This window comes from Petromyzon marinus, chromosome 57 (assembly GCF_048934315.1).
Source record: "Petromyzon marinus isolate PM22_M1 ecotype Great Lakes invasive population chromosome 57, UKy_Petmar_22M1.pri1.0, whole genome shotgun sequence".
Lineage (NCBI taxonomy): Eukaryota > Metazoa > Chordata > Hyperoartia > Petromyzontiformes > Petromyzontidae > Petromyzon > Petromyzon marinus.
Genome location: NC_133723.1, coordinates 5867817 through 5879454, shown reverse-complemented (window position 1 = coordinate 5879454; position 11638 = coordinate 5867817). Strand labels below are relative to the sequence as shown.

Genomic DNA, 11638 nt, shown 5'->3' with positions numbered 1-11638 from the left:
AAATGCTTTCAAGCTATCAATTCCGGTTCGGTGATTCTCCATTAGTTATATTACTATAGTACTATACCGCCTTCAACTTTTACGAACGACTGGGTGTTTAAGGTTAGCGATTTGTCGCATTATCTGGCTGTATAGAAAAAAGTACAATTGCTTTACTACGCAAGTAAAAAATTTCGTGTTTTAATATTTTTTTTGTTTTTATTTAATTTAGGGCCCCTTTATAACATCATGCTACAGGCCCCCCCCCACTAGCTTCATCCGGCACTGCATCTTGGGGGTTCCACTGCAGTCGTGACAATTGTCATTCCACCCCCCTACCCCCCACTTTGGACGGTAATCTCCAGCGCTCCCTCCAGCGGATAAACCTTCCGCTAGCAGAACGGTTACCGGTTTAGCGGTTATCCATTATCAACTAGAACCGTTTACATAAACTTTTACCGCGGCCTTGCAACAACCTTCGGTTGTCGATTCTTAAAAAAAAAGTGTACAATGTTAATAAATACACAGGGTTTGGTGAAACAAGTAAGTTGTCACTTAACGCGGCAGTGGCTTTATTTGTGCTTTCGATTATTTACCTTCGAAAGAAGATCTGGCCATGTAGCTATTTTTTTTTCCCCCCCACAAACTTTGCTTTTGTGGCCAGGACAGTGATATTTTGAAATGTTCCTATTTGCAATGATAAAACGCGGTGTGCATTTGTGTCATTCCTTCACGGAAAGTCCTGCTCACAAAAGCAAAGTTTGTGCGGGAATAATAATAACATTCATTTTCTATACTTTTGAGGCATAAGCAATTAGAAAATAGCATTTACTACCCAGGAACAAAGATCGTGTTACATCGTGAATGATCAACTGTGATCTGATTCTGTATTGGTGCAGGGGGTTGGGAGTGGGTGGTGGTGGGGGGGGAGTAGATGCGGGACTGGGGTGGGGGCGAATGGGGCTGTCACCAATGCGACTCCACGTGTCTGCGGTACCAATTTGGACTCCACGTGTCGCTTGCCAAGTGAATGGATATGAGTGAGGAGCAGATACTCGGACGTTTGTTAGGGCGAGTCGAGTCAGAGCTTATTACACTCACGCCCATACACAGACAAAGACAACCCCCCCCTCCCCAACTGTTGGGGCAGGTTCTGTAAGCGAGCACCTACATATATACACACACACAGTGCACGTACACATTTTACATAACGAGTAGGGGGCCGTCCATAAATGACGTCACGCGATTTTGGACGATTTTTGACCGCCCCCCCTCGTCACACGGCGTCACAAAAAATCAAACCCCCCCCTCTCAAATATGACGTCACAAAGCTCTGCCCCCCCCCAATAAACATGCTTCAAATTGCTTTAAACTATTGTCATTGTAGTGCGTATTTAATGTGGCGCTACACTCTGATGTTGTAGGAGAAAACATAAAAAAGTCGATTTAATTAAGTACAACGTGTTGTCTATATTTATTCAAAGTTGCGCATTTTGACATGACGTCACACTTCTCAAACACCCCCCCCCCTCCTCGTCACACATCGTCACAAATGTCTGACCCCCCCCCCCTAGGTGCGTGACGTCATTTATGGACGGCCCCCAGGTACAAATACAACAACCGCTATTCGCCACTAAGTGGCGATTACGGCACCACGGTGCTTGTGCCAGGCAAGGTGCAGATTTGAGGCCACGTGAAGTGTCGAAGGTTCGCTGGCAGGTCACGGAACAGACCCAGGTGCCATGGGTTGACTGGTGGATACACCACCTGCATACACAAACACAGACTTACACGTTCTTTTAGGGGCCGTCCATAAATGACGTCACGCACCTGGGGGGGTGGGGGGGGGTCAGACATTTGTGACGATGTGTGACGAGGAGGGGGGGGGTTGAGAAGTGTGACGTCACATCAAAATGCGCAACTTTAAATAAATAAAGACAACACGTTCTACTTAATTCAATTGTCTTTTTTTTAAATAAATGTTTTCTCCTACAACATCAGAGCGCAGCGCCACATTAAATACGCACTCCAACTGCCCAGTAGCGTCCTTCACGAGCCTCCTCCACAGAGGCCGATCTTGACACCGCTGGTACCGGTCATCGGCAAGTCCACTCAGCTCCACGTCCTCCTGTGCCACATCACTCCATCTCTTCTCTAGCCCGTGCCGCGCCCGCTTAGCCCCCTCAATCCGGCCAAACAAAAGCTGTTTCGGCATGCGGTGGCTGGGCATGTGGGCTACATGACCCAGCCATCGCAGCCTTGCCCGCCGGAGGAGCTCACCGATGGGACCCTGCCCAGATCTTTCAAGGATTTGTGAGCTCCTCACACAATCCAGCCTGGTTAAACCCAGGATGGATCGTAGGCAGGCCAGACTAAATGTTTCTAACCGGCGAAGATGTTCCACTAGGGGGGTCCACGTTTCGCAAGCGTAGAGAAGGGAGGGAATGACCGTGGCCGAGAAGACCTGAAGCTTAGTGCGGAGCGACAGACCAGGTAGCTTCCACACAGCGTTACGCAACCGATGAAAAGATATTGCCGCTCGACTGATTCGGAGTGAGACCTCTGCTGTTAAACTGGAGCCGGTCATACACATACACTAACACACATACACACATACACTAACACACACACTTACAAAACAACACACATACACACACATACACTAACACACACATACACTAACACCAACACACATACACACACGTACACCAACACACATACATACACTAACACACACACAAAGCACACACACCCACACGCACTCTCTTACACAAGCGTACACGAAAGTCGTCGTCGCTTGCGGCTCCGTGATTCCTGTTTGTCCACACTTTGAGGACTCCGAGGGAACTCGGCCTGACGCTGCAGAGTCGACAGACCGACAGACGGGAGAGCTGACAGACAGCATGGAGACCATCTCAGAGTTCCTGTCTGAGAGCCAAGCGAGGGAGAAGTTGATGAGGTATGGTGTCTGTCTGTCTATGTGTGTGTGTATCTGTGGGTGTGTGTGTGTCTGTGGGTGTGTGTGTGTCTGTGGGTGTGTGTGTGTGTCTGTGAGTGTGTGTGAGTCTGTGAGTGTGTCTGTGTGTGTGTGAGTCTACCTGTGTGTGTGAGTCTGTGGGTGTGTCTGTGTGTGTGTCTGTGTCTTTGTGTGTCTGTCTGTGTGTCTGTCTATGTGTCTGTCTGTGTGTGTCTGTGTGTGTCTGTGTGTGTGTCTGTGTGTGTCTGTCTATGTGTGTGTGTGTGTCTGTGTGTGTGTCCATGCGTGTCTATCTATGTGTGTGTCTGTGTCTGTGTCCATGCGTGTCTATCTATGTGTGTGTGTCTGTCTATGTGTGTGAGTCTCTGTGTGTGTGTGTCTGTGTGTGTGTCTATGTGTGTGTATATGTGTGTGTCTGTGTGTCTATCTATGTGTGTCGGTCTATGTGTGTGTGTCAATGTGTGTGTGTCTGTGTGTGTGTCCATGTGTGTGTGTCTGTGTGCCGGGAAAGGTCATGGCAAGGATTATTCAACATCGCCTTGCCAGGCACGCTGAGTAGAGGCTTGCGGAGCCCCAATGTCCATCTATGTGTGTGTGTCTGTCTATGTGTGTGAGTCTGTGTGTGTGTCTGTGTGTGTGTCTATGTGTGTGTGTCTATGTGTGTGTGTGTCTATGTGTGTGTGTGTCTATGTGTGTCTGTGTGTGTGTGGCTGTCTGTCTATTATGCCATATTTTCTGTCCGTCTGCTACAGCAGAGGTGTAGGGAATTCCAACAAGACCTACATCTCTGCTTTATTGACCTGGTCAAGGCCTATGATACCATCAGTAGGCCTGGGCTCTGGGTTGTTCTTCGTGCTTTTGGAGTACCTGACCCTCTGCTCACGATCATTAAGGATCTTCATGATGGTGAGCGGGCCCGGGTAAAACTACGTGGCCGGGAGTCAGAGCCATTCCCTGTACACCTTGGGGTGCGACAGGGATGTCCTCTGGCTCCCACATTATTTAACATCTATTTTGACCACGTAGTTCGTGAAGCCTTCAATAGCTGTACGGGGGGAATCTCCATATGGTACAGATATAATGGGAGGCTGATCGATGCCCGGGTGCGGTCAAGGGATGGCTCCCAATTGCTCAACCACGTTATGTATGCTGATTATTTGGTAATAGCTGCTCATTCAGAGGAGTTGGAGCCGCTGCTGCTGAGACTGGAGCGTGCCACTAAGAGGTGGAGCCTTACCATCAGCCCCACCAAAACTAAGCACCTGCCTGGGTATTTTGTACCATCGGACACTCCACCCCCACAACTCCCAATCGGTGATGGGGCAGTTGTGGAGAGAGTGGAGAGTTTCCCATACCTGGGCAGTGTGCTTATGACTGGCTCCAGTTTAACAGCAGAGGTCTCACTCCGAATCAGTCGAGCGGCAATATATTTTCATCGGTTGCGTAACGCTGTGTGGAAGCTACCTGGTCTGTCGCTCCGCACTAAGCTTCAGGTCTTCTCGGCCACGGTCATTCCCTCCCTTCTCTACGCTTGCGAAACGTGGACCCCCCCTAATGGAACATCTTCGCCGGTTAGAAACATTTAGACTGGCCTGCCTACGATCCATCCTGGGTTTAACCAGACTGGATTGTGTGAGGAGCTCACAAATCCTTGAAAGATCTGGGCAAGGTTCCATCGGTGAGCTCCTCCGGCGGGGAAGGCTGCGATGGCTGGGTCATGTAGCCCACATGCCCAGCCACCGCATGCCGGAACAGCTTTTGTTCGGCCGGATTGAGGGGGCTAAGCGGGCGCGGTACGGGCTAGAGAAGAGATGGAGTGATGTGGTACAGGAGGACGTGGAGCTGAGTGGACTTGCCGATGACTGGTACCAGCGGTGTCAAGATCGGCCTCTGTGGAGGAGGCTCGTGAAGGACGCTACTGAGCAGTTGGAGGCAGTCGCCCTCCAACAACAACGGAGGGCGGAGGAGCGACGCTCACAACAACGATCGGAGCGCCGGGTGGCTAAAGCACAGCAGGTTGCCACAGTAGGGGGCACAGGTGGTGCATCAGCCAGTCATCTCAGTCAGTCGACCTGTGGGACCTGGGTCTGCCCCGTGACCTCCTGCCAGCGGGCGTTCGACACTTCACGTGGCCTCAGGGTGCACATAGCCTGGCACAAGCATCGTGGTGACGTCACCGCCACTTAGTGGCGAATGGCGGTTGTTGTTGTGTCTGTGTCTATGTGTGTGTCTATCTATGTGGGGTGTGTCTGTGTGGTTGTCTGTGTGTCTATGTGCGTGTGTGTGTGGCCATGCGTGTCTGTCTGTGGGTGTCTATCTATGTGTTTGTGTATCTGTGGGTGTGTCCATGCGTGTCTGTCTCTGTGTGTGTCTGTCCATGCGTGTCTGTGTGTGTATGTTGGGGAGCGGTGGTGTAGCGGTTAGCGCGCTGCGCTAACTCACGGCCCAACACCGGTGACTATTTATCTGAACCGGTCCTGGGCCTCCCCTAGGTCGACTCAGCCTCAAATGAGTACCTGGTGCGGTGCGTGTAAACATCGCCAAGGGGAAGACAAAGGTGGCCGGGCGTGGTGCTGGACACCCACTTCCTCGTGTGCTGTGGCGGCCTTCATAGGTGCTCGCTAACAGCACTTGCCCCAACAGTCTGTCAGAGGCTATACGGGGGATCTTTGTCTTTGGTCTATATGTGCCGTGTATATAATAATGTGTGTCTGAGTGTGTTTGTCTATGTCTCGGTGCATTTCTTTGTGTCCGGCTCTGGATTTGTCTATGTCTGTGCATTGCTTTTTGTGTCTATGTATTTATGTGTGTCTGTACATCATAATGTCTGTGTCTGGGTGTCTGTTGGTGCATCTGCCAGTCATCTCAGTCAGTCAACCCATGGCACCTGGGTCTGTTCCGTGACGTCCTGTCAGAGCCTGGCACAAGCGCCGTGGTGACGTCATCGCTACCGTGTGTCTGTGTGCGCCGGTCTGGCTTTTGTGTGTCTTTTGTTTGCGTGTCTATGCGTCTGTGTCGTCTTTGTGTGTTTGGTTCTCTGTATGTGACTTTTGCGTCGACTGTCATGGGCCCATTGACGCAGAGACGGGATTATTTCAGCAGATAGCCCGTGGTTGTGGCGGCTTCCCTCTCTGCACGCGTGGCTGCTTGCCTGCGATGCAGCACTGTGGGGGCGGCGGCAAGGATTGGTGGATCACCGCGCGAATGTTGAGAAGCTCTCTTAAACGTCGGGGGTTGAGGAGGTTGCCCATACCCTGGACTCGCCGGGAGAAGGCGGACTAACCTCCACCTGTCCTTTCTTCTGTACGATACTCGATATTGAGTATCGCTCATTCAGTGGCTGAGAACAGCTTAATATACAGAGGACTGCAGAGCTTGTGGGCACATTATTGGTGGCGCCGACTTACCGCCCTGGCTGCCTTCCACCAGCTTGCCGGTGGTTTCTCCGCGACTGCGAGATGCAATGTGCACGTCCGACGACGCTGTATAAATGACAACATAATTATACATATTCTTGGTTCTTTCGGTAAAGTCACGTAGAAGGGAAATAATAAAAAAAAACAATGAAATTCTCACGACGTTTCGATTGCAACACAAGCAATCATCATCATCATCAATTTATATTTGATTGTTTCCCTTCTACGTGACTTTACCGAAAGAACCAATAATATGAATCCCTGCAGTCACGAAAGCTTGAAATCGAAATGATTATACATAAACAGCACACGCACGGTGCTACGGTATCCTTTTAAAACGCCGTGCAGTGGGAGGTGGGACGGAAGCCGCGTCCTTCGGATCGCGAATCCCGGCTTGTGCCCTCCACGACCCCCCAGGTGCCCCCTGACCGATGCGATGCACACCGCAGGACGGCACAGTACGCGTGCACCCTCGCGAGACACGTGAACGAGCGCACTTGGCGCCGGCCCGAGGCTTCGGACAAACTCAAGGCCCTGGTGTCCCACCTGAAGCTGAGCCGCAAACGTGAGTTCGCGCCCGGGTTAGGTGACGGAGACCCAGGGCGCCCACTTCACTGGCACATGCCGTATTTACTTGCTCCACTTCAACCGAGCGAGGAGCGACAGGGAGGCGGCAGTAGTTGGCGCTCGCGCCTTCGCAGCAACACGTGTCTGAGTTGTATACCCGACCCAGGCTCCTTTGTACGAGTTTGGGGCCGTCCATAAATGACGTCACGCACCTGGGGGGGGGGGGGGTCAGACATTTGTGACGATGTGTGACGATGTGTGACGATTGGGGGGGGGGGGGGGAGTTTGGGAAATGTGACGTCACATCAAAATGCGCAACTTTAAATAAATACAGACAACACGTTCTACTTAATTAAATTGACTTTTTTAATAAATGTTTTATCCTACAACATCAGAGTGCAGCGCCACATTAAATACGCACTACAATGACAATAGTTTAAAGCGATTTGAAGCATGTTTTATTTTCAAAATGGAAATATGGTTTTGGGGGGTGGGGGGCAGAGCTTTGTGACGTCATATTTGAGGGGGGTCTGACTTTTTGTGACGCCGTGTGACGAGGGGGGGGGAGGTGTCAAAAATCGTCCAAAATCGCGTGACGTCATTTATGGACGGCCCCAAAGAGACATCGGAGCGAAACCAGAAGTAATTGAAAACAGCGTGCACACGTAAAGCAAATAATCTGGTGGCGCTGCCGCTTTGACACTGATGCACAAACACAAAAAAATCTCAACACGTTTCGTGTCAATAACGATGTGTGGACTATAAAATAGGAAATAAAAACGTAACGGGTGACGTTTCGGGAAATGACCCTTTTTGATCATGGCAAACTGTGCAAAGTTTTTTTACAAATAATAATAAAAGCTCATGTCAGAAGTGGGATTCGAACCCACGCCTCCAGGGGAGACTGCGACCTGAACGCAGCGCCTTAGACCGCTCGGCCATCCTGACTGCACGTGGTTAAAAGTGTTTTGTGCCTTGGTGTGTCTGTACGTGTCTGTGTGTCTCTTACATTACTTCTCTTTATGTATTTGTGTGCGCATGTATATATGCCTGTGCATCTGTTCCTGGATATGCCAGCGAGCCTTCAACACTTCACGTGGCCTCAAATTCCACCTGGAATTGGCACGGGCGCCGTGGGGACCATACATTCACTTTGTTGCGAATAGCGGATATTGGTGTGTCTGTGTTTTTAGATCTACCTCTTTTTGTGTGTGCATGCCTCTGTATCTGCACATGCCACTATGTGTATGTATATTGAACTTCATTCGCACCGTACGTAGCCAACCGTGCGAATCCGATGTGCGTGTATCTGTGTTTGTTTACCGCTGTATTTGTGTCTGCAAATGCCCGTGTGTATCTGTGTCCGCCTCAGCACTTTCCCCAACAGTGCGTTAAAGGCAATAAGGGGGATTTTTTTTTAATCTCTGTGTCAGTGCTGCGCCTGGGCAGGAGTGTGAACAGCCTGCACGCCCTGCGCCTCTCGGCCCGTCTCTCCAACCCCGTGCTGCGCTTCTGTCTGAGCTCCGTGCACGCCACGAGGTGCGAGCGCCGTCCACCAGTGGAGTAGCCATCAGCCAGCAGTGCGCAGGCGGTGCAACTGCACCCGGGGGACACACACACACACGCAGGGGGGGGGGGGTAACTATTGTGCCGGGACATCAGTTTGCTTTTTTACTGGTAGGAACGAAGTTGTAAACTGAGTGTACCAGCCTGCAATAGATTAATGTGTCCGTCCGTCCGTCCCCTTTCAATACTTTAACGAAGTGAAATCTCGTGCTGTTGGGTGTAAAATCAGCAATAGACAGCGCAGAGACTTGATGTGTCTTATTGCACCCAACATTTGGAAGTCACAATGTCATAAAATTGCGCAAAATTCCAATGTTCCTACCAGCCCACCCCTGCAGGGACCTGTTAAATATATGCAACGCACCAAGGCCGTAGCCATGGAGTCAACATTGGGGGAGGGGACCAAATCTTCCAGGGTGTCTGGGGGGTCCCAACCCAAAAAAATATGTCTAAATTTGAAAACTAATTTCCTGCCTAATATATAACAAAAATTGACTAACACATGGGATGGACTTTTCATTTATTTTTTTACAATAATGTCTCATAGTGTTATTGTATTTACATTGCTCTGTTTTTACTTGTTTTACATTTTCTTGTTTCATTGTATGTAATGGCAGAGATTAGGGATTAATAAAGTAACCATCATATGAACAGAAATCTATGCATTTATTTATATGAAGACAAGTCCAGATATTGTGGCCAAGGTTTAGCATATTGTTGTTTATTTACATAGCATAGCAATTATTTTCTTATAGCAATATATTGGGGGGGACATTTTGAGCATATTTGAGTATTGGGAGTGGGGAGGGATGTGTCCCCCCCCCCCCAATATATATTATAATTACGGCCTTGCAACGTACAGTCCTTCAATGAGCCCCTAAAGAGTACAGGGTCTAAACCCCAGTTAACCCCAGGCCGCATCTTTAAGGGTTGTTCACAGCTAAAACGCTTCAGAAACGTCACCGAGATTTAGCTGAACAAGTTGGCACTCACCTTTGCCTCCGCGAACTCGGCGCTGTTGGAATGTTTACTGTTTAATAATCTCCCGAGCGGACCGACCGGGGCTACGGTTCACAGTTCGCGCAGATGTCCGGTGGCAATTGTCTTTTACATTCTCTGAATTTCTCTGGGTTTAAATTTGATGTTTTTCGGGGAAGGCGACTTTAACTCACCTGTCCGCTGCCGGGAGTGTTGCTCCTTAGAAATATTCCACGACATCAATAAAAGTTTAGTGTGAGGTTGAAGGCCGTGTTTTCCCCCTTGTACAATCCATTAACTCAAGTGGACATTTACATAAAAGCCCAATAGTAATCATTATATCACACCACCGCACCACCCTGACGAATATCACCATCACTGCACCATCACGACTATCGCCAAGATCACACCACCATCAACACCACACCGCCACAACACTACCATTCCCGCTCCCATCGCCACCACACCAACATTGCGACTGCACTATCACTGTTGCACAATCGCGTAAAACAAATTGTGAAACTGCCCAAAAGCGTGCACGTCATAAACACAAGCTTTGCGGATGCGTAAGGTAAATACCCACCCGTTTCCCCACAGGGCTCTGTACTTCGTGTGCGACAACCTGCTGTGGGCTTGGAAGGTGCATCTGGCCCCCCACCTCGACTCCCAGCGCTGGGGAGCCCAAGCAGCACGATGCTACCTCCTTTCACTCATCGCCTGTTTGCTGCGGGACCTCTACGAAATCATCATCATCATCATCGACAACAACAACGATGAGACGGCCGGTCGAATCTTGCAGACACCTGCCGCTCAGCGGCCAGAAACGACCGATGTATGGGGACGCGCCACGGGCCTCCCCCAGGCTAAGACGACGATGACAAGGAAGGGCATTGGCCTTTGGGGAGAGTTGAGACGTCGGCCGGAGCTGTGGGTGGACCTGGCGAAGAACGCGCTGGACCTGCCGAGTCCGCTCGAGAGGCTGGGCGTTATCCGAGTTGACGAGGGCATCATCGGATTGTGCGGCCTCGTGTCCTCCATCCTGGGACTTGTGCAGTTGGCGCAGCCTGGGCTGAAGCTGCGGCCGTGAAAGGGCGCGCGAGCGAGCACACGGTGGTGCGCAGAGGCACACAGCGCCACCCTGGCAGCCTTCTGCTTCGGGCAGATGGAATCCCGCATTGGCGTGTGCGATTATTCAGAAAGGTAATCATGGTGGTAATCGCCAGCACTACTGAAGAATACACTAACGTGACGTGGTCAGAGAGTATATACAGAGCAGGTGCAATCGTATGGCTCTTTCCAAATGACTCATGAGTGGTGGCCGGGTGGCATGGAGATCAGAGGGCCGAGCTGGCATCGCCGAGATCCTGGGTTCAAATGCGCAGTCACCTGTGATGAAACTGGCTTCGAGTAAAATGAGTTGGTGTCTCAGCCCGGTCGCTAATGACTACACAAAACCCATCAAATGAAATGTTGTCCTGCACTTAATTTGGCTCAGCTCTGGCATTCGTTTAACAGTTCTCTCAGGAGCCGCGTGGAGGGGAAAGTGCCGCACCCTACTGCGTGTGCCAGAGGTCAATGTCATGTATTCAGCAGTAGTCCTGTGATACCTTACATTGTGGGATGTTCTCAAATAACAAAGGGCTGCACGGCTCTCAAAGAGTTCCAATTGGATGCTTTATCTCTTGACGTGATGCCGACTGCACAATCTGGCTGAAATTGTGGGAGACAATCTCAAAAGTGTGGGCAGTGGTGGCTCTGCACGTGGCCTGTAATCCAGCAGTGTGGAGACAGCGAGAGTTGGTGAATCACCCAGATGTTGTGAAACTCCCTTTCCATGAGTGTCGAGGTCCTCCATATTCTGGCTCGCTAAAAAGGCTGCAGTAGAGCAAGTGGACTTATCCCCATCCGTTTCCATCTGTACGGGTATAGTGTTGCCCCATCACATGTATGAGTTTTCTCCAGTTTCCCTCCACTTGCATAAACTAATCGACTGAAAACATCTTAAAGTAAACCCAATGTAGCTGAAAGATACTCCTGAAAAATAACTGTTGGACTAAGCATGGCTTTTCTTGGATAAATAATAATGCTTGGTATGCGTCATTTAGCACACAACACATCTGAAAATGTGCTTTAATGCATATACAAATGCAACCCA

General features: G+C 50.2%; 1 protein-coding gene and 1 non-coding gene across 2 annotated transcripts; one reads left to right on the top strand and one right to left on the bottom strand.

The window, feature by feature from the left end:
• Positions 1-2013: 2013 nt before the first annotated feature.
• LOC116955002 (peroxisomal membrane protein 11B-like) lies at positions 2014-11499 on the top strand. The gene is made up of 5 exons (XM_032975922.2): positions 2014-2472; positions 2814-2938; positions 6822-6937; positions 8373-8478; positions 10081-11499. Exons 2-5 carry the CDS (start codon positions 2883-2885, stop codon positions 10568-10570), a joined length of 768 nt encoding a protein of 255 aa, XP_032831813.2. The 5' UTR covers positions 2014-2472; positions 2814-2882; the 3' UTR covers positions 10571-11499.
• TRNAL-CAG (transfer RNA leucine (anticodon CAG)) lies at positions 7805-7887 on the bottom strand. The gene has a single exon. It is a non-coding gene; the product is annotated as a tRNA-Leu (tRNA).
• Positions 11500-11638: the final 139 nt, after the last annotated feature.

What these genes read in the sequence shown, in the direction of transcription:
- LOC116955002 (XM_032975922.2), top strand. Translation starts at nt 2,883, where the DNA reads ATGGAGACCATCTCAGAGTTCCTGTCTGAGAGCCAAGCGAGGGAGAAG. An exon ending in GCGAGGGAGAAGTTGATGAG is followed by an intron (nt 2,939 to 6,821) that starts GTATGGTGTCTG and finishes TGCACACCGCAG; the next exon opens with GACGGCACAGTACGCGTGCA. An exon ending in AGCTCCGTGCACGCCACGAG is followed by an intron (nt 8,479 to 10,080) that starts GTGCGAGCGCCG and finishes GTTTCCCCACAG; the next exon opens with GGCTCTGTACTTCGTGTGCG.